The sequence below is a fragment of the Hyperoodon ampullatus genome (genome assembly GCF_949752795.1).
Source record: "Hyperoodon ampullatus genome assembly, chromosome: 8".
Classification (NCBI taxonomy): Eukaryota; Metazoa; Chordata; class Mammalia; order Artiodactyla; family Ziphiidae; genus Hyperoodon; species Hyperoodon ampullatus.
This window is the reverse complement of record NC_136921.1, coordinates 7280973-7308080: the sequence shown is the minus strand read 5'-3', so window position 1 is coordinate 7308080 and position 27108 is coordinate 7280973. Positions and strand designations below refer to the sequence as shown.

The window sequence follows — 27108 nt, the reverse complement described above, 5'->3', positions numbered from 1 at the left end:
ATGATGTAAGGGTGCCTTTGTCAGAGCAGCAGGAGCCTGCAAACGGTGACTTTCAGTTCCTCTGCAGGGCGCAGTGCTTACCCTGAGCTGCCCGTCCACTCCTGTCTACCTAAACTGAGCGCCTCTCCCCCAGAGGTCGAGGGTGAGCCCAGCTGGGCAACTGGTGGACCCACATTTGTCACTGCACCTTGCCAACCAGAACACTTTGCTGGTCTTCCGGTTCAGCACCTCGTAGCTTCAGACAATCCCACCTGCCCAGCAAGGCAGGCTGAAAGCTTCCTGTTTTGATCTGTGCCTTTGCCATCTTCATTAAAAAGTGGTTTTCCACACTGAACAGTAATCCCCTCTGCATTCCCCCAGTGAAACGTTAACCATTTTGTGTCAGCGGTATTCCTTCCTGATCCAATGTTGCTTCCAGAGATTGGGGCCGTGAAGAGGGTAAGGCAAGTGCACACACGAAACCAGGCCTCTAAGAAATGAAAGGATGATTTTGGCAAAGCGATACATGTCGCTGGGCCCCCTGCAGTGGCAAACATTTGACCACCGGTTCTCCAGGGAAGAAAGCAAAGCCCTGAGTTGCAGCGTTTGCCAATTTCTGTGGGGTAAATACTCTCACCATGGCTCCCACCATAGTGGCCACAATCAACAATCAGCTCTTGGGGATCCGGAAAAATTGGATTTTGAACCAGAACAAGTAGGCACAAGTGGGCATCAGCCAGCCTCAGCACATCACTGGTCTGTGTGTTATGAATTCATACCTACTACTGCCCTGGTGAGGTCTGTTGAACTCTGAGACCTCTGAGACCATAGATGTCTTTATTAGAGACTCCTGTAACTTGTTAGGGGTCAGACAGATTAATAATCACTTCCACTTTACTTAGAGCCCTTTTAATCCCCAAACCCTTATTTATAAGTTATTTTAATTCAGTTTTACCCATTCCTTTTTATCACATTTGGAGAAGATATTTTTTTTCTACCTGACTCTTCTTAATTTTCCAGTCCTCTGAGCTTCGGTTTACTTGTCTAAAAATTAAGAGTTGATACTGTATTAGTATATTCAACACATAGCAGGTACTCCCTGATGATAGTGAGGCCATGCCCTGGACTTATATCAGCTCATTTGAACACTGAGCACATCTGAGACTGCTGAGCAGATCTGAGACTCTTCATCCATGAACAAAAAAACTGGCTCAGCCCTAGAGAGCTGAATGCCATTGTCCAGGTCATACAATTACCTAATGGTGGAGCTAAGGTTTGAATTTGTGGTTGACAGGGCGTTTTTTAAAAATTAGTTGCAAGCATTAAAAATATGAGATTTCTTCTAAGAATCTCTATTTTTACCTTCCCTTGAAGGTTTTGAAATTCTGGTAACTCTCTGCCTAAGTTACCCCATGGGAATATAACTGGAGCTAAGTGGAAGCTGGTTCCTTTGAAGGGACATTTCTCCAATGTGTCATTGTCCCCACCTTGCCCTAGTGTCTCGCACCCTGCCTGCTTCACTCACACATTAGGCTTCAGATTTTGTGCATTTTCTAATGGGCCACATTGCTTTCTAACTGAATAGTACTTCCGCTTGCCCACTTTTTCCTCCCCACTTGACCAAGGAAGAAACTGAGACCCAGAAGGTTTTGCTAATTAGTTCAGGTCAAATCAGAAAGGCCACAACAAAGTACCTAACTTTCACAATCAGGTTATGTGATCAAAGCCCACAGTGCCTTCTCACTATAAAGCAATGTCTTCACAAACTGTTTTAATCCCTTCTAGCCCCACACTGTGCTTGCATAACCCTCCCTTTAATAGGCAAACATCGAGTGGGTGTCTTTTTACTTGAATAGGTTCTTACAAAATATGTATTGCTATTTTGCATGCATGCATTTTTAATGAGTGATACCATAGCCCTCATTCAATTTTCTAAAAGTGATACCATAGCCCTCATTCGATTTTCTACTTTCTCTGCCAAAGGATCCTTCTGTGTTACTATGTACACATCCAGTTGGCTTCTGGCTGCTGCATGGCACCCCACTGTACACATCGACCATATTTTACCTGTCCCCTCTGCCCATGATGGGCACCCAGTTCCCCCCCAGGTCTCTGCCACCACAAACAAACCTGTGATGACCATCCACATAGGTGAGCCCAAGGTGAGCCCTGGGGCATATGCCCAGGGGTGAAATTGCTAAGTCATAGCATATTCACATATTTAATTTGTCTGAATGGTATCCGATTGCTCTCCAGAATGGCTGCACTGGTCTACACTCCTGGGATTCTTTATACAACACAAGATGTTGAGGGAGGGAAGGAGGGAGAGAGACTTTTAAACATATAATATCCATTAGTAAATAAGGTCCTTTGGATAGAGTTAAAATAGGCTTGCCTCGTACCAAAGGTGCCAGAACACACAGGCAGAGAAACTGGAGCACAGCAGCCTTTCAGAGTCCAGGAGCACAGAACTTAGAGTAAGGGACCCGAGACCTGGGTTCAGGTCGTGGTGCTACCACTTAGGGCAAGTCATTTGGCCTTTCTGAGCCTCAGTTTCTTCATCTGTAAAATGGGAAAACCAATAGAAACTTAAGTAAGGTTGTTTGGTTTCTCAAAAAAATGTTCTTCCTTCCGTTCATTCATTCTCAACGCTGAGGTGAATACATGACGCATTTTGTCACCTAAGTGCCGAGTTTCTGAACGTGCCGGGTCTCATTTGACACCCTGTTTTCCCTCTTGTCAGCCTAGGGGCTCACAGGACCAGAGGCCCGGTCACAGAGTAGGGTTTTGAACTGGTCTGTGCTAGACTGAGGTAGGATGTGTGCTGGAAGCCTGCTGAGCCCAGCGGGGAGGATGGGGGGGTAGGGGTGGGAGTGGTCCTCATGGGCACCCATATTGGGGGGAGGAAGAGGAAGCAAAGGACTTCAAATCTGATCAAGTCCTCTGTAAAGTGGGGTCCAAATTCTTCACTGTTGGTGAGGGGCTTTGCTGTGAGTTGAGGACTTGAGGATAAGTCCTTGGACCAGCTCTTGACGGAGGGCTTAAGATAGAAAAGTAAAAAGGACTGATTTGGGGAGTTGACCATCAAAGGTCAAGTTCTTCCAGAAGCCGACCCCACGCTTGGGTACCAATAATTGATTAAAGAAAGGCTCCCAGGAGAATCCAGTGAGAGAGTGGGGGATGCAGGATGGGAAAGAAGAGAAGCCAAGCAAGGTACAATTTCAGGTGAAGTCTCAGACCCAGCCTGATGCTTACAAGGAACTCTGGAGTATGAATTACACCTCGGGGTTTGTTCTGCATCAAAGCAAAGAGCTGGGCTTTTGCACACACTCTCCAAGCACAGGTGGCTGCCTTGGGCATGGGGAGTCAGAACGCTCTGGTTTCTCCTGGATCTCCTTATGAAATGCGGTGGCCCCAGTGCACAAGGGGAATCACCTGAGGTTGCAGGTTCAAGCCGTTAGCAGCAAAGCACAGAGCCCTCAGAAGAGAGGGGGCTGGGGGCATAGATAGTAAAGGAATCTGGAAACTGGGTAAGACACCAACCACATTCCATGTAAGGACCTGTGATTAGAAACCACACGTTTATATTAACACCAGTACTGTGCACACGTGCTGCTCAGTAACTGCCTGCCATGATGCTTCTCCCTGTCTTGGCCTGGGCAACCGCTCTCCATCTTTTGCATCTCAGCTTAAGTGTTGTCTTTTTTTTTTTTTTTTTTTTTTTTTTTTTTTGTGGTATGCGGGCCTCTCACTGTTGTGGCCTCTCCCGTTGCGGAGCACAGGCTCCGGATGCGCAGGCTCAGCAGCCATGGCTCACGGGCCCAGCCGCTCCGCGGCATATGGGATCCTCCCAGACCGGGGCACGAACCCGTATCCCCTGCATCGGCAGGCGGACTCTCAACCACTGCGCCACCAGGGAGGCCCTAAGTGTTGTCTTTTAAACGAATAATTCCCTGACCCACTAGGCTGAGTCCCCTTGTAATACCCTCCCAAGGCACTGACTTCTCTCAGCCTTTGTACCTTGTCATTATTTACTTGTTTATTGTATCACATCTTGCTTCTCTGCTAGACTATGGGCAAGGCCTGGGTCTGTGTTGGTCCCTGCTGAATGCCCGTGGCTGAGCCCTGGGTGGGGTTCATAGTAAGAGGTTAGTACATGTCAGGGGGCTGCCTGCTGGCTTGACAAGCCACCAGTTCTGGTCTGCTCCAGCCTTGCCCAAGTGCAGAGGGTGGGCTGGGGAGCTGATCCTGGACAGTGGCTTCAGTGGGCAGGGCCTGCAGATGTACAGGGGGTGGAGGGAGCCACGGGGACAGGATCTCTGGTGCCAGGGTGGGGTTCAGGCTTGCCAGAAAGATGACGGGGCCCTGAGGGGCCTGGAGGTCTACACAGAGGATGAGATGGCAGGGCAGTGGCCTCTGGAAGCTGGAGAGCAGATGTGGCGAAAATGAGGGTGTGGAACTTGAAGACGTGTCCTTGCGGCAGGTCCTGTTGATCAAACAAGTTGTGTGACATTGAACAAGTTACCTAACCTCTTGGAGCTTCAGCTTTCTCATGAGTAAATGAAGAAATTATGTCATGAAGATTCAATAAGAGGTAGAATCTCAGGAAAAGTTCATTCTTCCCTTCAAACTTGTATTTGTCAGCATTTGCTGTGTAAAAACTACTCAAAAATCTCAATAGTTTACAGCAACAAACATTTCATTTTCCTCTCCTGGGGCTGTTGGCTGGACCAGGCTGGGCTCCAGGTTTCCAGTCAGATCTGGGTCTGCTCCTCACACCTTTATTCTTGGCCCATGCTAGAGGGCTGGAGGCTCCCTGGGGCACCTCTTCCCATCAGATCACAGGGGCCCAGGAGGGGCAAGCAGCAACCCACAATGCCCATTAAGCCCTGAGAACTGGCACTTTGACCCACACTGCTTTGGTCAAAGCAAGCAGCATGGCCAAGCTCAACATTGGTGGGACAAAGATGTAAGTTCTCCATACTCTAAAGCAGCGATGGCACTCTAGGTGCCATGATGGAGGATATGGCTGCAAAATGCTACAGTAGGGCAGGGCTACTCTGCCGCAGCCCTCCTTCCTCATCATCCAGGCATCTGTTCCTGTGAGCTCTTGGAGAAAGCGTAGAAACCTTTTCCATAGTTAGCTGACAACCTCTCTGTGATGCTGGCTGTGATTCCGTCTCTAAGCTGTCAGCTGTGGTTCTACTGACAAAGGACCAATCCTCTTCCGGGGTCTTTACTGTGGGCCTGAGGTCCCCAGATGAGGGTTCCACTGTTCAAATGCGCAGACCACGTGCTGGCAGACAGCACCGTCATCCTCTGCCCCCTTACTCTGGCTGCGGTGACACCAACCTCAGATGACGCATCTCAGAGCTGTCATTTCAATACAAGCCAGAGATGTAGGCGTGCTAGTCCTCCAGCCTGCAGCTCCTTTGATGTGAGAGGTTCAAAGCATTTTACAGCTGCTCAAGGCTGCCAGGAGAGTACAGGACTCACTGCCACTACACAGATATCAGAGAGTGAAAGGCAGAGATTCGGGGCCTTATGATCGCAACATCCCTGTGGGGATCCCAGCTCACAGGCGAAAGAAATGAGCAAGCCTACAGGACCCCTGAGTCTAGGAGTTGACCCAGTGCCCGGGGATCCCCCGCGGGAGAGTGCTGCGGGCGGGCTTGCCGGGCCACTGGCTCTGTTGGGTGGGTGGCAAGGTTGGGGGCAACCTGGGGAGGAGTGACTACAGGAAGCAGGGACTGAGAAGTGGGGCGGTGAGTGGTTATGAGCCCAAGTAGGGGACATCGGTTGAGAAATGGGGGCGTCAGCTCTGAAACTCAGGGAGGGACGTGGATTTAGAAATGAGTGTGGAGACTGGCGGGCGAGCGGAGCCCATGCCAAGCCGTTCCGGGAAGTCTGCCCAAAACAAGGCAAGAGCAAAGCTGAAGAACCAAGCCTTGGGAAGTGGGGGCTGATTGGAACAAGGTGGATGGGAGACCCCAGCCTGCTGGCTGGGCGCGAGACAGAGCCCATCCCCAACAGTGCCAGGCCCTCCAGACCTGGGCAGAAAGGGGCCAGGGCTGCCCGGTGCAAGCTCAGAGCAGAGATGTCCCGTTGGCTACCGCTGGAGGGCGGAGGGGAGGGCGGGGGCTGCGCCGGCCCGGCACTCAGTTTCTCCTTTTCTTCCTTTAAGCTTCATGCCTCTTCCCAGAGATGTCACATCCCTCCCTTCTGCACGGAGGAGACTCAGAACAAGCCTGGTGTTGGCTTTTACCCTCTTCAAAGCCCCAGACAAGTGGCTTTAGGACCCTGTTGTGGGTGGGCAGTGGATGCAGGACTGTGCCCACAGATAGCAAATGCCAGCCTCCCCACTCCCGCCACCACCCATCACCGCACGGAGGGTGCCTGCTGCCACCAGTATAAGAGCTTCTCCCACACGCCAGCTTTCACACCACCCAAGCCGCCCACTGAGCCGCTGGAGGCTGGAGTCTGCCGGAGGATCTCCAGCCACCTGGTTGCACCCCGAGCTGGCGGGACCCTGTGTCTGGTCCCCGCACCCCCGTCTAGCTATTCGTGCCACCCACCACCTCCCATCCCCTTCCTCATCTTGAAACGTCCTCCCTGGGTACTGTTCTTCTGACAGTGTCTCTGACCACCAGGCAAGTTGCTCAACCTCCCCGAGACTCAGTTTTCTCATCTATAGGATGGAGCAGTGGCACCCACCTGTGATATTCAAGAGACTGTAAATTATTATTTTTTAATATGTATTTACTTATTTGGCTGTGTCGGGTCTTAGTTGCAGCACGCGGGATCTTCATTGAGGCATGTGGGATCTTTCGTTGCGGCACGCGGGCTTCTCTCTAGTTGTGGTGCACAGGCTCTAGAGTCCATGGACTTAGTTGCCCCGTGGCATGCGGGAGCTTAGTTCCCCGAACAGGGATCGAACTCACGTCCCCTGCATTGGAAGGCGGATTCTTAACCACTGGACCACCAGGGAAGTCCCGAGAGACTGTACATTAGATAACATACCTAACACGCCTTGCCCAGTTCCAGTTTCTTCCTTTTGGGGAGTGGGACCCTCACCTGGGAAGGGCCAGGGAGGTTCCAGGAGACCCCTCAGAGGGCCCCCTCCCCTGCCCCTGACACAGGACATACAGCAGGGAACTGTGTCCTTGTCACCATGACCTATCTTTTGTCCTGAGTGACTGATACCCAGGATTGTCCACAGTTTCAAAGCAAGACCAAGGAAAGGAGGCCTCAATCCCCCAGACCTGGACCCAGAGAGCTCACCTTCCCCAACCACCATCTCCACCCTCCAGGTACCCCTCTCACAGCTCACAGCCTGTGAGCTCCCAGGAACCTACAACACCAGGCCTTTTACGAGATGTGGCAGCTCCAGTTCCCTGCAGCCTGACTGCCAGGAGGTAGCCCCTTCAAAAGGTCCCATGAGTAACTCTGAGACATCCTGAAAGACCCCTCAGCGTGCCCTCTGCTGGCTGGCCAGCTATGGCACTGCACAGGGCATCCTTCCCCTCTCCTGCTTGTGCAGGGCTGTGGCAGGCTAGACATTTGAAGCAGCTGTGCGCTGCCCTGTGCACCACGAGAACACCAGGGTCCCTGTCCCTGCTTGGGGCTCTGCCAGGTGCCAAAGCCCATCTCCCAGCCTACGAGGTTCTGCTCCTCCAAAGTCCATGCTTCAGTCTCCATCTCTCTCTTGTTCTTCCCAGAAGCTAAGCCGAGCCCACGGGTCCTGGGAGAGAAAGAAGCTATGTCAACATCTACCCCAGCCGCCTGCCCTTCCAGGCTCCCCCCCGCTCCTGGTCACACAACAAAACCTGCCCTGCTCATCATTAGATGGGACCTTTGCAGGAGCCCAGCTCCACTCCCCCACGACCAATTGCCCGGGGCACCTGGATTTCAGCCCCAGCCCGAAAAGTGTGTGTAACTGAAGAAAGTGCTACCCCTCCCCACTGGTCAGTCCCGAGAGCACACCTACCACGTGGCTTGTAGGGCTGTGGCCACTGCCTCACCTCCGTCCACTCGTGCTGAGCGACTCTGTGATTGTCTCTTTATTTTTCATACATCAGTACTATTATGGTTAATTGAGCATCAAAGAGGTTTCCAAGATGTAGTTTTTGTACAGAGGCTTCCAGATGTATATAGACCAGAAAAGCTTTTGTGCAATTAAAAAAAAAATCAGACACTTTCAGACAAGGTGGATTTTAAAAAAATTAAAGTATAGTTGATTTACAATACTGTGTCAATTTCAGGTGTACAGCATAGTGATTCAGTGTTTTTGCACATTATGTTCCATTATAGGGTATATTTCTCTGTGCTATATAGTAAGTATATCCTTGTTGCTTATCTATTTTATAAACAGTAGTTCATATCCCGTACCCATACCCATACCCCTAATCTGCCCCTCTCCTCTTCCCTCTCCAGTTTAGTAACAAGTATGTTTTCTATATCTGCAAGTCTTTTCTGTTTTGTATAAACATTCATTTGTATTATTTTTTAGATTCCACATATAAGTGATAGCATATAGTATTTGTCTTTCTCTGACTTATTTCACTAAGCATAATATTCTCTAGGTCTAACCACATTGCTGCGAGTGGCATTATTTCATTCTTTTTTATGGCTGATATTCCATTGTATATGTATACCACATCTTACTAATTCAATCATCTGTTGATGGGCACTTAGGTTGCTTTCACATCTTGGCTATTGTAAATAGTGCTGCTGTGAACATTGGCGTGCATGTATCTTTTTGAATTAGTATTTTCGTTTTTTTCAGATATATACCCAGGAGTGGAATTGCTGGATCATATTGTAGTTCTATTTTTAGTTTTTTAAGGAACCTCCATACTGTTTTCCATTGTGGCTACACCAATTTACATTTCCACCAACAGTGTATAGGAATTCCTTTTTCTTCACATCCTCACCAACATTTGTTATTTGTAGAGTTTTTGAGGATAGCCATTCTGAGAGGTGTAAGGTGATACTTCATTGTGATTTTGATTTACATTTCTCTAATAATTAGCAATGTTGAGCATCTTTTCATGTATCTGTTAGCCATCTGTGTGTCTTCTTTGGAAAAATGTCTTTCGCAATCTGCCCATTTTTTTTCTATTGAGTTGTATGTGCTATTTGTACATCGAATATTAACCCCTTGTCGGTCACATGATTTGCAAATATCTTCTCCCCTTCTGTAGGTTGTCTTTTCGTTTTGTTGATGGATTCCTTTGTTGTTCAAAAGCTTTTAAGTTTAATTAGGTCCCATTTGTTTATCTTTGCTTGTATTTCTTTTTCCTTAGGAGACTGATCCAAGAAAATATTGCTACAATTTATGTCAAAGAGTGTTCCACCTATGTTCTCTTCTAGGAGTTTTATGGTTTCATGTCTTACATTAGGGTCTTTAAACCATTTTGAGTTTATTTTTGTATATGGTATGAGGGATTGTTCTAATCTCATTATTTTATGTGTGTCTGTCCAGTTTTCCAAACACTATTTGTTGAAAGAGACTGTCTTTTCTCCATTGTATATTCTTACCTCTTTTGTCATAGCTTAGTTAATTGATTGTAGGTACATGGGTTTATTTCTGGGTTCTCTATTCTGTTCCATTGATCTGTGTGTCTGTTTTTGTGCCAATACCATACTGTTTTGATCATTATAGCTTTGTAGTATAGTCTGAAATCAGGGAGGGTTATACCTCCAGCTTTGCTCTTTTTCCTCAGGACTGCTTTGGCAATTTGTGCTCTTTTGCAGTTCCATATAAATTTTAGGATTATTTGTTCTAGTTCTGTGAAAAATCTCCTGGATATTTTGATAGGGATTGGACAAGATGACTTTTAAACCCCTCCCTCTTTGGGTGTGTGTGGGGGAGGGTATTTTTTTTTTTGGTTTTTTGAATTTTATTTTATTTTTTTTATACAGCAGGTTCTTATTAGTTATCTATTTTATACATATTAGTGTATATATGTCAATCCCAATCTCCCAATTCATCACACCACCACCCCTGCCCACCGTTTCCCCCATTGCTGTCCATACATTTTTTCTCTACATCTGTGTCTCTGTTTCTGCCCTGAAAACCAGTTCATCTATACCATTTTTCTAGACTCCACATATATGAGTTAATATAAAATATTTGTTTTTCTCTTTCTGACTTACTTCATTCACTCTGTATGACAGTCTCTAGGTCCATCCACATCTCTACAAATTACCCAATTTCGTTCCTTTTTATGGCTGAGTAATATTCCACTGTATATATGTACCACATCTTTTTTATCCATTTGTTTGTTGATGGACATTTAGGTTCCTTCCATGACCTTGCTATTGTAAATAGTGCTGCAATGTATATTGTGTTACATGTGTCTTTTTGAATTATGGTTTCTCTGGGTATATGCCCAGTAGTGGGATTGCTGGGTCATATGGTAATTCTATTTTTAGTTTTTTAAGGAACCTCCATACTGTTCTCCATAGTGGCTGTATCAATTTACATTCCCACAAACAGTGCAAGAGGGTTCCCTTTCTCCACACCCTCTCCAGCATTTGTTGTTTGTAGATTTTCTGATGATGCCCATTCTAACCAGTGTAAGGTGATACCTCATTGTAGTTTTGATTTGCATTTCCCTAATAATTAGTGATGTTGAGCAGCTTTTCATGTGCCTCTTGGCCATCTGTATGTCTTCTTTGGAGAAATGTCTATTTAGGTCTTCTGCCCATTTTATGATTCGGTTGTTTATTTTTTTTAATATTGAGCTGCATGAGCTGTTTATATATTTTGGAGATTAATCCTTTGTCCGTTGATTCATTTGAAAATATTTTCTCCCATTCTAAGGGTTGTCTTTTCGTCTCATTTATGGTTTCCTGTGCTGTGCAAAAGCTTTGAAGTTTCCTTAGGTCCCAAATGTTTATTTTTATTTTTATTTCCATTACTCTAGAAGGTGGATCAAAAAAGATCTTGCTGTGATTTGTGTCATGGAGTGTTCTTCCTATGTTTTCCTCTAAGAGTTTTATACTGTCCTGTCTTACATTTAGGTCTCGAATCCATTTTGAGTTTAGTTTTCTGTATGGTGTTAGGGACTGTTCTAAGTTCATTCTTTTACATATAGCTGTCCAGTTTTCCCAGCACCACTTATTGAAGAGACTGTCTTTTCTCCATTGTATATCCTTGCCTCCTTTGTCATAGATTAGTTGACCATAGGTGCATGGGTTTATCTGTGGGCTCTCTATACTGTACCATTGATCTATATTTCTGTTTTTGTGCCAGTACCATATTGTCTTGATTACTGTAGCTTTGTAGTATAGTCTGAAGTCAGGAAGTCTGATTCCTCCAGCTCCATTTTTTTCCCTCAAGACTACTTTGGCTCTTTGGGGTCTTTTGTGTCTCCTTACAAATTTTAAGATTTTTTTTCTAGTTCTGTAAAAAATGCCATTGGTAATTTGATAGGGATTGCTTTGAATCTATAGATTGCTTTGGGTAGTTAGTCATTTTCACAATATTGATTATTCCAATCCAAAAATATGGTATATCTCTCCATCTGTTTGTGTCATCTCTGATTTCTTTCATCAGTGTCTTATAGTTTTCTGAGTACAGGTCTTTTACCTCCTTAGGTAGGTTTATTCCTAGATATTTTATTCTTTTTGTTGCAGTGGTGAATGGGATTGTTTCCTTAATTTCTCTTTATGATCTTTCATTGTTAGCATATAGGAATGCAAGAAATTTCTGTGTGTTAATTTTGTATCCTGCAAATTTACCAGATTCATTGATTAGCTCTAGTAGCTTTTTGGTGGCATCATTAGGATTCTCTATGTATAGTATCATGTCATCTGCAAACAGTGACAGTTTTACTTCTTTTCCAATTTGTATTCCTCTTATTTCTTTTCCTTCTCCGATTGCCGCGCGTGGCTATGACTTCCAAAACTATGTTGAATAATAGTGGTGAGAGTGGATATCCTTGTCTTGTTCCTGATCTTAAAGGAAATGCTTTCAGTTTTTCACCATTGAGAATGATGTTTGCTGTGGGTTTGCTCTATATGGCTTTTATTACATTGAGGCAGGTTCCCTCTAAACCCACTTTCTGGAGAGTTCTTATCATAAATGGGTGTTGAAGTATGTCAGAAGCTTTTTCTGCATCTATTGAGTTGATCATATGGTTTTTATCCTTCAATTTGTTAATATGATGTATCACATGGATTGATTTGCCTATATTGAAGAATCCTTGCAACCCTGGGATAAATCCCACTTGATCATGGTGTATGATCCTTTTAATGTGTTGTTGGATTCTGTCCGCTAGTATTTTGTTGAGGACTTTTGCATCTATATTCATGAGTGATATTGGTCTGTAATTTTCTTTTTTTGTAGTATCTTTTCCTGGTGGAATGGTGGCCTCATAGAATGAGTTTGGGAGTATTCCTTCCTCTGCAATTTTTTGGAAGAGTTTGAGAAGGATGGGTGTTAGCTCTTCTCTAAATGTTTGATAAAATTCACCTGTGAAGCCATCCGGTCCTTTTCTTTGTTGGAAGATTGTTAATCACTGTTTCAATTTCATTACTTGTGATTGCTCTGTTCATATTTCCTATTTCTTCCTGGTTCAGTCTAGGAAGGTTATACCTATCTAAGAATTTGTCCATTTCTTCCATGTTGTCCATGTTATTGGCATAGAGTTGCTTGTAGTAGTCTCTTATGATGCTTTGTATTTCTGCGGTGTACGTTGTAACTTCTCCTTTTTTGTTTCTAATTCTGTTGATTTGAGTCTTCTCCTTTTTTTTTCTTGATGAGTCTGACTAAAGGTTTATCAATTTTGTTTATCTTCTCAAAGAACCAGCTTCTAGTTTTATTGATCTTTGCTATTGTTTTCTTTGTTTCTATTTCATTTATTTCTGCTCTGATCTTTATGATTTCTTTCCTTCTCCTAACTTTGGATTTTGTTTGTTCTTGTTTCTCTAGTTCCTTTAGGTGAAGGTTAGATTGTTTATTTGAGATTTTTCTTGTTTCTTGAGGCAGGCTTGTATTGCTATAAACTTCCCTCTTAGAACTGCTTTTTCTGCATCCCATAGGTTATGGACCATCGTGTTTTTGTTGTCATTTGTTTCTAGGTATTTTTTGATTTCCTCTTTGATTTCTTCAGTGATCTGTTGGTTATTTAGTAACATATTGTTTAGCCTCCATGTGTTTGTGTTTTTTTCCCTGTAATTGATTTCTAATCTCATAGTGTTGTGGTCAGAAAAGATGCTTGACATGATTTCAATTTTCTTAAATTTACCGAGGCTTGGTTTGTGACCCAAGATGTGATCTTTCCTGGAGAATGATCTGTGTGCACTTGAGAAGAAAGTGTAATCTGCTGTTTTTGGATGGAATATCCTATGAATAACCATTAAATCTACCCAGTTTATTGTATCATGTAAAGCTTGTGTTTCCTTGTTAATTTTCTGTCTGGATGATCTGCCCATTGGTGTAAGTGAGGTGTTAAATTCCCCCACTATTATTGTGTTACTGTTGATTTCCTCTTTTATAGCTGTTAGCATTTGCCTTATGTATTGAGGTGCTCCTATGTTGGGTACATATATATTTATAATTCTTATATCTTCTTCTTGGATTGATCCCTTGACCATTATGTAGTGTCCTTCCTTGTCTCTTGTAACCTTCTTTATTTTACAATCTATTTTATCTGATATGAGTATTGCTACTCCAGCTTTCTTTTGATTTCTATTTGCATGGAAAATCTTTTACCATGCCCTCACTTTCAGTCTGTATGTGTCCCTAGGTCTGAAGTGGGTCTCTTGTAGACAGCATATATATGGGTCTTGTTTTTGTATCCATTTAGCAAGCCTGTGTCTTTTGGTTGTAGCATTTAATCCATTCACATTTAAGGGAATTGTTGATATGTATGTTCCTATTACCATTTTCTTAACTGTTTTGGGTTTGTTTTTGTAGGTCCTTTTCTTCTCTTGTGTTTCCCGCTTAGAGAAGTTCCTTTCGCATTTGTTGTAGAGCTGGTTTGGTGGTACTAAATTCTCTTAGCTTTTGCTTGTCTGTAAAGCTGTTGATTTCTCCATCGAATCTGAAAGAGATCCTTGCCGGGTAGAGTAATCTTGGTTGTAGGTTCTTCCCTTTCATCACTTGAAATATATCGTGCCACTCCCTTCTGGCTTTTAGAGTTTCTGTGGAGAATTCAGCAGTTAACCTTATGGAAGTTCCCTTGTATGTTATTTGTCGTTTTTCCCTTGTTGCTCATAATAATTTTTCTTTGTCTTTAATTTTTGTCAGTTTGATTACTATGTGTCTCAATGTGTTTCTCCTTGGTTTTATCCTGCCTGGGACTCTCTGCGTTTCCTGGACTTGGGTGGCTGTTTCCTTTCCCATGTTGGGGAAGTTTTCGACTATAATCTCTTCAAGTATTTTCTCAGGTCCTTTCTCTCTCTCTTCTCCTTCTGGGATCCCTATAATTTGAATGGTGGTATGCTTAATGTTGTCCCAGTGGTCTTTTAGGCTGTCTTCATTTCTTTTCATTCTTTTTTCTTTATTCTGTTCTGCAGCAGTGATTTCCACCATTCTGTCTTCCAGGTCACTTATCCATTCTTCTGCCTCAGTTATTCTGCTGTTGATTCCTTCTAGTGTATTTTTCATTTCAGTTGTTGTATTGTTCATCTCTGTTTGTTTGCTCTTTAATTCTTCTAGGTGTTTGTTCTTTAATTCTTCTAGGTCTTTGTTAAACATTTCTTGCATCTACTCGATCTTTGCCTCCATTCTTTTTCTGAGGTCCTGGCTCATCTTCACTATCATTATTCTGAGTTCTTTTTCTGGAAGTTTGCCTATCTTCACTTCATTTAGCTGTTTTTATGGGGTTTTATCTTGTTCCTTCATCTGGTACATAGTCCTCTGCCTTTTCATGTTGTCTTTCTTTCTGTGAATGTGGTTTTCATTCCACAGGCTGCAAGATTGTAATTCTTCTTGTTTCTGCTGTCTGCCCTCTGGTGGATGAGGCTATCTAAGAGGCTTCTGCAAGCTCCCTGATGGGAGGAACTGGTTATGGGTAGAGCTGGGTGTTGCTCTGGTGAGAAGAGCTCCGTAAAACTTTAATCCACTTGTCTGCTGATGGGTGGGGCTGAGTTCCCTCCCTGTTGGTTGTCTGGCCTGAGGCGACCCAGCACTGGAACCTACAGGCTCTTTGGTGGGGCTAATGGCAGACTCCAGGACGGCTTATGCCAAGGAGTACTTCCCAGAACTTCTGCTGCCAATGTCCTTGTCCCTGCAGTGCACTACAGCCACCCTCTGCCTCTGCAGGAGGCCCTCCAACACTAGCAGGTAGGTCTGGTTCAGTCTCCCCTGGGGTCACTGCTCCTGCCCCCTGGGTCCTGATGTGCACACTAGTTTGTGTGTGTCCTCCAAGAGTGGGGTCTTTGTTTCCCCCAGTGCTGTCAAAGTCCTGCAATCAAATCCTGCTAGCCTTCCAAGTCGGATTCTCTGGGAATTCCTCCTCCTGTTGTTAGACCCCCAGGTTGGGAAGCCTGATGTGGGGCTCAGAATCTTCACTCCAGTGGGTGGACTTCCGTGGTATAAGTGTTCTCCAGTTTGTGAGTCACCCACCAGCAGTTATGGGATTTGATTTTATTGTGATTGTGCCCCTCCTACTGTCTCACTGCAGCTTCTCCTTTGTCTTTGGATGTGGGGTATCATTTTTGGTTAGTTCCAGTGTCTTCCTGTCAATGATTGTTCAGCAGTTAGATGTGATTCTGGTGCTCTCGCAAGAAGGAGTGAGCGCACGTCCTTCTACTCCGCCATCTTGAACCCTGTTCCTGTGTGTGTGTTCTTGTGTGCATATTAATTTAATGAGCTAGGTTACACAAGCTAATTTTTTTTAAAAAAACTTTTTATTGTAGGGTATAGCTCAAAAGAGTTATTAGATATAACCACTCTCCTGTTTAAGATATAGATCATTTCCACCCTGATTGTCTTCTTCAATTTTTATTTTGAAAATAACTTCAGACTTACAGAAATATTCAAGAACAGTACAAAAAGTTCCTGTATTCCCTTCATTCACTTTCCCCAATCAACATTTTAGCATAATAAGTTTCTCATTCTCTTGGTCTCATGTTATTATTATTTTTTAAATTATTGGAGCATAAGTTGCTGACAATGCCCCATTATTCCTAAATATTTCAATATGTTTTTCCTAAATGATAATACTCTCTTACATAACCTCAGTTCAACCATCAAAATCAGGAAATTAACATAGATAAAATACTATTATCTAATCTTCAGACCCCATTCAAATTTCTCCAATTGTCTTAATAATGCCCTTTATAGCAATATGTAGATTTTATTTAAATATTTATATTAAAAATAAATATTTTTATATATGTTTTCCATATATTATACATATTTACAAGTATATAAGATATACATACTTATATATAATATATGTAAAATTCATATGTAAACAAATATTTATTTATTTGTACCTTCCCCTCTGGACCAAAATTCAATCCAGGATCACATGTTGCATGTAATTATCACATCCATTTAGTGCCCATTAGAGGCACAGTTCTTTGTCTTTCATGACCTTGGCATTTTTGCAGAGAATAGGCTAGTAATTTTGCAGACTGTCCCTCAATGTGGGGTTTTTAGGTGTTTCCATGCAACTGAGGCCAGTTGCTGCATTTTGTTGGGTGCATCACAGAAGCGCTGCTGTGTCCTCTGTGTACCCATCCCAGGAGGGCACCATGTCACTTTGTCCCATTACTGGTAAAGTTAACTCTGCCACTTGGTTAAGGTGGGGTCTTCCAGGTTTTCTCATTGTAAAGTTACTATTTTCCCCTTTAAAATGATTAACTCTTTTGTGGGAAGACACTTTGAGGCAATCGAGAGAGGCTGCTCCTCCTCAGATGCTCACCCACTAGTTTTAGCATCTTTGGCATCTGTTGATTCTTTCCTGCATCAGCTATTACTGTGAAGGTTGCCAAACGGTGACTATTTCCATCATTCCTGTGACAGTTACTAACTGGCATTCTACTGTGAGAAAGAGATTTCCCTTCTCATTTATTTACATGAGTATAGACTCATGAATTCCTATTTTATTCAATGAATTATAATTATTTTTATTATTCATTTTGATGCTCAAATTGTGCCAGATGGTCCTTTCAACTGTCCTTTCAGTTGTCTCCTGACTCCTGTACCCTTTTGACAAATCTTCATCATTTTGTGAACATTTCCTTACTTTCTGGGGCAACAGATGTTCCAGGCCCACATATACCTTTCCTGCCACAGCCCTAGATTCAGCCCGGCCCTCTCTCCAAGGAGTCTGGTTCTTTTCGTTGGAGGGTGGTATTTAGGTGGGGTCATTGCCACTGGGGTGTTGTTGCTTCTGGATCCTCTCAGAAGACAGAGCCGGGAAATGTGTGTGGACACACACACACGCACTCACACCTGCATCAGTATTTACCTGTATATAGTAAAAAAAAAAAAACCCTGAGTTCACAATGAAGCTTCCCCTTCCAGCTGAACACTACAGACAGAGTTCATTCTAACCTAACTCCCTTCCCTGGCAGTGAGAGACCCACCCCCGTTTCTCCATCTATTTCATTTGCTCGTTTCCTGCTCTGCTGCCCCTGGGCCCCGGGCGAGGCCAGCTTCTAAGGCTCTGATCACTTCCCTGCCCCAGCTACTTCCTCTGCCCCCTGACCACTTCCTTGGCCCAAAGCCCCACTGGCTCTGGCCACTTCAAAGGAAGAGCAAGGAAAGAAAGAAAAATGATACGTGTCTTAAAGTAAAAAGGAGAAGGGAGGGGAAAAAGGAAGAGCTGATCGGATTTTAAGGAGACACATCCTGGGGTCCATTCCAGGTCAGATGGCTGAAGAGGGATTTCTGGATCTGAAGCTTTTCTCCAGGGCTCTTCCCCGACCCGCCTGCACAACCCCTTTCCCATCTCATCAAATGGCAGCGACATCAGCCAAGTTTGAGTCTGTGATTCTTAGGAAGAGATTTGGGGGAGAGGAGGTGCTTAAAGGTTCAGACCAGGCTTGAGGGCAGAAGAAAGACCAAGGAAAGCATCTCAGGGGCTGGCAGAGGTGCGGGAGGGCAGAGGCAGGGCGGGAGGAGGTAGCTTCCAGACTCTGCGAGGTGGGCAGGCCTGGGCCGGGAGTCCTGCCCGTGCTGAGCTGATGTCTGAGTGGAGGAAATGCTGCTGGGGGCGGGGATTGGGCCTGGACAGCCAAATTCCACGTTATCCCTCACTCTGCTCCATCAGTGCAGCTGCCTCTGGACGTGTGGGAGCCCCAGCTCTGGGGACTCCCGGGCTTGGGCTGAATCCAGCTCTATGCCCGCCACTGCCTCTGAGGCCTCCGACACCATTCCAGCCTCCACAGGCCCAGGGTCTTCCCACTGGGAAAAAAGAAACAGTAATGACACCAGCGCCTCCCACCCCGCCATTCCCGTCACAGCAGACAAATGGCATTGTCTCCCTGCTTCAGATCTTTCTAGTGACCTTCCCACCGACTTGAAAGAAACGCTTTGCTATAGTTGGGATAATAAGCACACCGCCCCCACCACTTCTGCACACTTTCCCATTATTTGTAAAATTTCCACAATGCTTGTATATACTTTTCGTTTTAAAACGAAGCCTGGCAGAGCCTGAGGAGATGGTGCCGGGCAGCAGCGTCTTCCTGGAGCCTGCTTGCTGGCTTCCTCCTGGGGGCCTCGCCTTCTTTCAGTTCCCCATTTAGTGACAGCAGACAGCACTGAAGTTAAAATTACCCTCTGGGAAAGTTGGGCCTGCAGGGTGCTCCGGCCTCCCTGCCTTGCTCCACCTTCCCCTGGAGGGTGACTGAAAGTCAGAGCCCAGGAACTAGTTCTGGAAACACCACATTTCTCAGAGACTGCAGCCCTGAGCTTCCAACAGTCTGGACATCAGCTGTCCTTTGTTTTAAAGACCCTAGTGGTCTGGGGCCTTGGCGGGGGGGCGGTGGGCAGCCCTGTCCCCTTGGTCCACACCTTCCCAGGAGTACTGTACCTGGACGAGCACAGGTGCCAAGCCGTAGAGTGAAGGGGTCTCTCCCTGCAGAGTCCAGTTCAGCAGCCCACATCGCAGTGTGGGAAGCTACAGCTTTTCAACTGTGAAGTCCCTTTTAGGCACTGCACACATGTCTCAAAACAGGGGTAAGGCCTGTCATTAGCCGCGCAAGGCACCTGGGGGACTACATGAGACTGAACCTAGCAGGGTCCCTTTCCTTCGAAAACTTATAAGCTTGTGGGGAGGCAGGCACGGCTGGGCTTGGCAAGGCGCTGTCTGCAGGGACTCCCTGAAATGATCTTGCTGGAAATCACCTGGAAATTTCCATAGACCTGGCAAGAGGAGGCAAGAGAAGAGTTAGGTATCTTGTTTCACGATCTGAACTAACCACGTATTTTTTCCTGCATCACTTTTGGTGATGAACATAAATTCACGTCCATTCAGTCGATCCCACAAACCACGAGGGACGTCTGCTCTTTGCCCCGCACGTCGTAAGTTCAGAGCCGACTTAACGCAGGAATTGCTGCTCTGTGTTTTTCAGATCAAGCTTCTGCTCTGTGCGCTGTGGATCTGCCACAGAGAGAAGAAGTTTGTTCCTGGTGGTGGGAGAGTTGCCGCAGAGCAGAAATTCCATCACTCCCCCAGGGACACCACCCTGGGGAGCATCTGTAACTGTGAGGGCCGCTGTCTGCAGCGAACGGCTAGCGTGGGGCTTCAGGGTTTCCTTCTCTGTTTCAGAATGACTTGGTGAATCTCTTCAGGAAGGCAGCGACTGTGGAATGAGGAATTGAAATCTGGTGGCCGTTAAGGATCCAGGGCAGCCCCCTGCCCCAGAAGCATGGCCGGCCCCCCTCCTGGGGTGAGGGCTGCCCTTGCCTGCAGGACACGCAAGCCTTACTTTCCCACCGCTTCCCTGGGCGTCTTGTCACCGTGGGCTCCGTGGGCTGCTTCTGTGCTGTGTGTCTCACGTTCGAGCCCAGACCCCCTCCAAATCCCCTGGCTTCCGGTGGCGTTTGGAGGATGGGAGGCACAGCTGCATGATGGGAGGGTGGGGGACCTCCCACCCCTGCTCCCTCCCTATGGGGCTGGCTTCGCGGAAGACCTCAGCTCCAGCCTGGCAGCCCTCTCTGGGTCCTGCGTCTGCCCCCCTTATGCTTGGATCAGGAGGGAAACTGCTCCCCCACTTCGCAGGTGTATTCCTACACCCTGTCCACTAAGTCCTTCTGAAATCCCCCCAGGCAAATGTGGCATCTGCTTCCGGCCTGGACCTGACTGATACACATGACAACCTTGTAGTCAGACATTTGACATTTTAAAGTGTTGGAAAGGCATCACCTTTGGCGGATCAGATTGAGGGTGAAGGAAGGGGGTGTTCCCCTGCTGCCTACCCTCCCCCCAGCCATTGCTCTGTATCCTCAGTCCCAGGCCCACAAAGGGTCCTCTCTGACCATCTCTCCCCCTGACTCATCCTGACCCTCATCCTGCAAGTCCATGCAAAGCACTAATTGCCGAGCATCCCACGACGGCCAGGCCCTTTGGCACCATCTGGGGACACGACAGTAAGCAGATCTGGCCCCTGACTATGGGCTGCATGGGCAGGCAGAATCACACTTGACCAGGCACCCATCCCCACGGGGCCCCAGTGCTCCTGCTGGCCCACGGTCAAGGCACTGTCCACTTGGAAACCCCGACTCCCACTCCTGGCTTTGACTTGGCCATCCTGCCTGACAGAGGGCCTTTCTCGGCCCAGCTCAGGAGTGAGAAGGCCATGGCTGGGCTGCTCCTTCCTGGACATGCAGAGCGTCCGACCCACCTGTCCAGCTTGCACTCCTCACCCCCACGAGTGGGGCTGGGATTGGACTCAACCCTCATTCTCTACCTTCCTGGGACCCTGGGCCACCTGGGCAGCCAGCAGCGGTGGTTCACCGGGCCCTGGCTCCCCGGCCTCTGTGACCAGACCAAGCACACGCAGTGTCCCAGCAGCTCTGTCTCAGCGCTCAGCACCTGCCCACCTCCTCCCTCACTGGATCCGTAGGGTTCAGATGAATTTTAGAATGTTCTGTTCTTCTGCACGCTTAGTACCCAGCGTATTTCATCAATTCTAAGGTGTTTATTTTGTCATATTAACATCTCTGAAATCAGTTGTACCCACAGCTTGATGGTGTATCTTGGTTTATGCTTTAGCTTTTAGCAGTACATAAAATAATAGTATCTCAGCATTGGTGCATCTAAACTGCCATAGCTCATGTGCTCTCTCAAACGCACATTCCCCAGACATCCTCCAGCTGAGAACCCTTTTCCAGACTCACCCATGAGTCGTTTCACTTTGACTTTCTTTGATACTTTCACATCCTTTATCCATACGCCTAATGGCTTGTCATCCATTAGCTGTAAATTCTTTTGACAGGATGACACTTGTCATGACTGCTTTAACTGAATCAAGTTCATCCTTGTGTCGTGTCAAATTATTTTTGTTATTCCGCTCACTTTGGGTTTTCAACCTATTTAAGTTACTTTTTAGAAGGCCCGGCCTTTTGTTAAACTCTCTACGAATTTACTGAATAGCTTAAGCCACACGCTCAAACAGAGACGTGCCCTCACGTACAGATTTATACGTGCGTGCATTGCATCCCACACACAAATACATGTGGAGAGAGAGAGACATGGGGAGACAGAGAGGCAAGTGTGGAGCCTGAGTGAAGGTGAGTGACGGAGAGACGGAGTCTCTGAAGGCGGTGGCGTCTCTGAAGGCAAACGCATCCTCACCGCTACTTGGGGTTACCACCAGCAACAGGGCTCAGGGACAGGTCTGAGTCCTGGTCCATTCCCAAATGTCTGCATCTGTCCCGGTCTGGGTCGTCCTGCCTTGTCTGCTCTCCCAGCCCCACTTACCTATGGCCCTGATGACCTCCCATGTCAGTGCCAATCGTGCCGTAACAATAGGCCCCTGACTTGAAGGTGGGCGAGTCAAGACGATCCAACCTCGCTCAGCCCAGACTCCACAGACCTGGGTGGGCTTTCCGACGTGCACCCTATTTCCCTATTCCCCTTTCCTATGGGCGATGGGTCCCAGCAGCAGGCAGCCCCCGGAGGAGCAGTTGGGCCCCTGACCTCCAACTCCAACTCATTTCTAAATCATTTCTAAATCACATGAATGTCATTGACCTGTTAGCTACTATGATAAGGGGGTGACTCCTAGGCACTTAGTGATAGGACGTGGGGGGTGTTCTGCTCCTCCAAGGCCTGGGAAGCCCCACCCAGAGGGGGAGCCTCTTTGGGGCTCATCCCTGTACCCGCCAGCAGCCTGATCTCTTGCTTCTGTCCAGCTGCCCCCAGCTCACTGCTCTTCCCTAAAGCCCGGCTACATCATTCTCCTCCACCTGGGGCTGCGACCTTGCTCAGCATCTTCTTGGCTGGATCAGGAACACCCGGCCTTACACTGTCCAGTTTTGCCATCTGTGCCGGAGGAGGGAGAAGTCCTCTGGGTATCTGACTGGGCCAGTGGGGTGACAATGGTGCCATACCTTGAGATGGAACACCAAGGAGGGGCGGGGCAGGGGACTGGACAGGAAGCATGGACAGGATGTTGGGACATGTTGGGTTAGGAGCAATAGGGTACAGCACTGATGAGACCCTAAGCCTCCTGCTTGCAGTTCTCCCATCCTACCCTGCTGCCTGATAGCCCACCAGGGGGAATCACAGAGGTGGGGCCTTCATGTGGGCAGGGCTTCAGCAGGGGCAGGGCCTCAGTGGGCGGGGCTGGCTGCCGAGGGACGAACTTGAGTTTCCTGCTGGAGCCACCAGGCGATAAGAAGGAGACCTGGCCCCAGGGCATTTGAACAGTCCAGTCGAATTACCCTCCGGCTTGTCTGTCATCAACAACAGAGATACAAATCAGGGAAGATTTTTGTGCTGCCTCAACCATTTTCTGAGTTTTGACAAAACAATTATATCAAATGAAAAATATAAAAATAAAAGCAAAACAATTGCTATAATAGATTTTTCCCGAGTTTAAAAATAAATGATCTTGGGGGTGGGGTAATAACTCCCCCCACCAAACACATACAAACATACACACAAGAAGTCTAGAAAAAATATTCTAAACTATTAAAAATAGGTCTCCTGGGGTTGTGGGACTACAGGTGATTTCTTTTTTTCTTTTTTTAATTCTGTATTTAAATTTTTTTCCATAATGAAAATGCATTACTTGGTAACATAATACTTTTAAAAATAAAAGTTTTTTAAAAACTGAAAGAAAAAGATCTTTAAAACTGTCCTATCTGTGCCTTTTGCAGAGTGGCTCTTAGGGGCTGTGAGGGTGTGGGCGTCACAGGCAGGCCCTGCGTAGGAGCCTAGGGCTTCTTCTGGATTGTGGTCACTCCCTCGGCCTCGCTGGTCTCTGCGGCAGGTGGCCTTTGTGGTTGGGTGACGTTCCAGCCAGTTCAATGTGCTTCTGCTTGCGATTTGTCCTCAGGCATCCGAAGGCGTCCCCATGAGGTTCTTCACCAAGCTGGACCAGCTTATCGAGTTTTACAAGAAGGAGAACATGGGCCTGGTAACCCACCTGCAGTATCCCGTGCCACTGGAGGAGGAGGACGCAGGCGATGAGCCAGAGGAGGAGACAGGTAGGAAGGGACGGAGGGGAAGGTGCCTCCGGAACCCTGCCTGCCATCTAAGTCCCATAGTGAAGTTCTGGGGTGCTTCTCTCACTTCAAGTGCTCGTAGATTGGGTGGGTCCGGTTATCAGAGGGGGTGACATGGTGGTTAAAGACCAATTAGGAACACAGATTCTGGGTTCAGACAGACCTGGTTCAAACTTCCTGCACCCCGTATTGTCAGCTGTGTGACCGTAGGTGAATTACTTAACCTCTCTAAACCACAGACCTCTCTTAAAGCGACACTAAAAATAAGATCTGCCTGTCAGGGTGTCATCAAAGGAGTCAGTGTAGATCCCAGCGCCTAGTACATAGTAAGCGCTCAATAGATGCAGCTAAAATCATTGTCAAAATAATTCGCTGAATTTTGCTGTGAAGAGAATGAGGAAGGAGATGGTTGCATCAAGCTGGAAGGATGAGAAAGGATGTTTCTTTATAGCATCATTAAAAGAAAATAAAGTACAGCCCCTAAAAGGTACGTGAGAGTCAGTCCTGCTGTTTCAACAGGAGAGGGACGGGCTAATAGAGCGAGCGTCGGGCAGAGAGAGGAAGTGCAGCCGGGGAGCCCCCCTTCTCTTCCCCTCAAAAGTCCACGTCCTGAAAGAAAGCCCTGACATACATAACTGAACCTCTCAACTGGTCAGGGCTCCTCCTAAGTCCCAGGGCTTGGAACCGAGAGCCCCGGCATCTCCCCTGAAGGACAGATTAGACCAGAGGTGTGGGGTCCCCGGCCTGACTCCGCCCATCCCTGGCTGCTGCCCGCCCCGTGCTGGGCGTCCTTGCAACCTCCTCCGTGGGCCACCCTTCCTCCCACCTGCCTGGAGACCCACCGTGAGCGATTGCACAGCTCATCGGCAGCCTCCTCCAAGGGTAAACCCTGAAGAGCCGTCTCACCAGTTCCTGGAGGAGACGAGGGCCAGGCAGAGTGTTTCCAAAGGAGCGCAGGTGTGCAGAGGTGAAGGGGACCCAGGCAGCCGTGTCCCTTGTCGCCTCCCTGGCCCAGTAAGAGGCACCCTCAGCTGTGAAATAGCCAGAGGCGACATGTCCACGTGTGAGTCCAGGGTCACTCGCCAGTGCTGTGCCTGGGCCGCACGTCCCCCAGCTGTCCCTGGGAGCCCAGGCTCGGCCTCAACACTGAGAAGCCACCGTGCAGAAATGCCCTCTGCACTTCCCTCTCACCCCCCAGGCCAGCTTTTCTGCCCCTCCGGTCACGGCCGTCTAAAGAAAGACCCCAACACTAGAAAAAGACCCCCCAACAGATCCGGAAAGAGAAACACAATCTCAGGACGGCTGGCTTCCCTTCCCAAAAAAGACCCACTGTCTGCTTGAACCCAAGTGTCTCCCACCCCCAGTCCAAGGGGTCGGATTTGGCTCAGGTCTTCTCAAGGCGCCGCCAGTCCTCATGGGGCTCAAAACAGGATCATAACCATTGAAAGGACCCCAAGCCAGGTGAGGAAGTGAAGGAACGGCTCATCCTTTAAAGAGAATGTCCCCGTGCAGCTCTGTGTCCAGAGCCGTGGGGCAGCCATCCCGTGTGAAAAGAGGCTCAGACAGGAGGTCGCAGACCCCAGGGGCTCAGGACCCTCACCCATTTGTGGTACGTGCAGGATGGAAGCTTTCAAGGTGAACGGGCAGGAGTCCCATCTCCCAGGCCAAGTCCAAGTCATTTGTTTCATATCTCAGTTCCCTGGGTGGAGGAAGCCCCTCACTTCCTTTCATTGTCTCTGGGGGTCTGGAGGGAGAGAGGAAGAAGGACAGAGGCTGGAGAGAAGGCGCAAAGAAAAGGGGGCCAGGGTGGGAGAGACAGGGGCGGTGTGGCAGGACCTGCCTGCTCCCCGGCCCAGCTCCTCCCATGACGGGAGCCCAGCCTCTGCTGGTCCAGGGCCCCTGCTCTGCCCCGAAGCCGGCCATCCTGCTGAGCTTCTGGGGCTGCTGTCTCCAGCCGTCCGCGGCCAGCAGCCCTGCCCGGCGTGGCCATCGAACCCCAGCAGGTGTTTGCAGAGCTCCTCAAGGGGACAAGCTCTGTGTTGGGTCCCGGGGCAGAGACCACCAAAACCAGGTCCCTGCCCTTGGCCTTGGTCTAGCCCAGGAGTCAGCTGGCAAGGGAGCGGGGCCGGGAAGGGACAGTGCGGGCACAGACGGGTCTGTAGCTGGGCGCAGTGGCCTGGACCCCACGTGGCGGTGGGCAGGATCACCGCACAGAGGGCGGAGAGGGTGGGCCACGTGCCCCTCTCCGCAGGCGGTGATCCTGACGGAGGGAGCACTCAGCCCAGACGGCACTCCTGCTCTTGTCTTGGGTAGAAGGTGTCCTGTCTCCCCCCGAGCTGCCACCCAGAAACATCCATTTATCTGCCGGGCCATATGAGACCAAGGAGGTCCCTGTTTCCAACGATAATCCTCGAGCCACGGAGGTCAGCCGGCCAAGCCTCTCAGAGACGTTGTTCCAGCGCCTGCAGACCATGGACACCACTGGGTGAGTCCCCACCTGGCAGGCCCCATAACACCCAGGTAGCTCACCCTGTGCTCTCTCCTGGAGATGCCGCTTCCACACTAGGACAGGTTGCTGTGGAGCCCGCCAGCCTCCCGACGGTGGGTCTGAGGGAGCCCAGCTCGCGGGGCAGCTCTGGCTACACGGGCACTGGATGGCCCTGCTCAGGTGCCCCATGTCCACCAGGCCCCGCGGCATGGCAGGAGCTGGTTCTGGAATGATGGATAGTTCTCTGCTGCAGATGGCATGGCCCTGCTCCAGACTTCAGGGGCCCATGCTGTGATTCCCTTGCTGGGGCTTGCCGTGAACTCACATGGCACCTTTTCCCACCCCAAAGACTCCTCCCACCATACGGTCCACTGGCTCAGGTGGTCCCAGTGGAGGAGCTGCCTGCACTGCAGCCTGGACCTGCTCTGGGCCCCATGCAAAGGAGGCCAACTTCCTTGTCACCGGGAAATGGGTCAGAGCAATTGTTCCATGTGTGGTGTGGACTGTGAGGTCTACACTGCATGCCACTCCTTTCTTTGTGGTGGAAGGAGTGAGGTGCAATCCTTTTAACACTTTGTTTCACCTGCCCTGATCCAGGGCTCTCAGGATCTGGCCCCATATGTGGTACCAGACTGGTCCATGTTGATGAGGTCCTGCAGCCCCTTTGCCTCCCTCAGCAGGCCCAGGCTGGATGATGGGAGGTGGAGGTATGGCTGGGAGGGGCGTTGGTTATTTTGCAAATCAGAGGCCCTGACTTTAACACAGGCCACGGGATGGCTTCCACAGGGAGGACGCTCCGTGAGGGGAAATGTGTCCCCAGCACCCAGCATGTCACCTAGCACGGAGTCAGCACTCCCTAGATCTATGTTGAATGAATGAATTAGTACACAGCCATCTCCATGTGTTAAAAATGAAAAAACGTTTTTTTGTTTCTTCATGAGAAAAAGACCCTCCAAAGTATATCCTATTGGCAGGGCTAATGCAACATCTCCAACTT

At 47.9% G+C, this 27108-nt stretch overlaps 1 protein-coding gene across 1 annotated transcript in view; it reads left to right on the top strand.

The window, feature by feature from the left end:
- The window catches only part of INPP5D (inositol polyphosphate-5-phosphatase D), a gene marked incomplete at both ends in the record, with an annotated part of 131651 nt that overhangs the window by 42356 nt on the left and 62187 nt on the right, over window positions 1-27108 (top strand). Inside the window, 2 exons of the mRNA XM_079710654.1 lie at window positions 23455-23605; window positions 25937-26108. Of these exons, the coding sequence (XP_079566780.1) occupies window positions 23455-23605; window positions 25937-26108 (323 nt within the window). The remainder of the gene's footprint in view (window positions 1-23454; window positions 23606-25936; window positions 26109-27108) is intronic.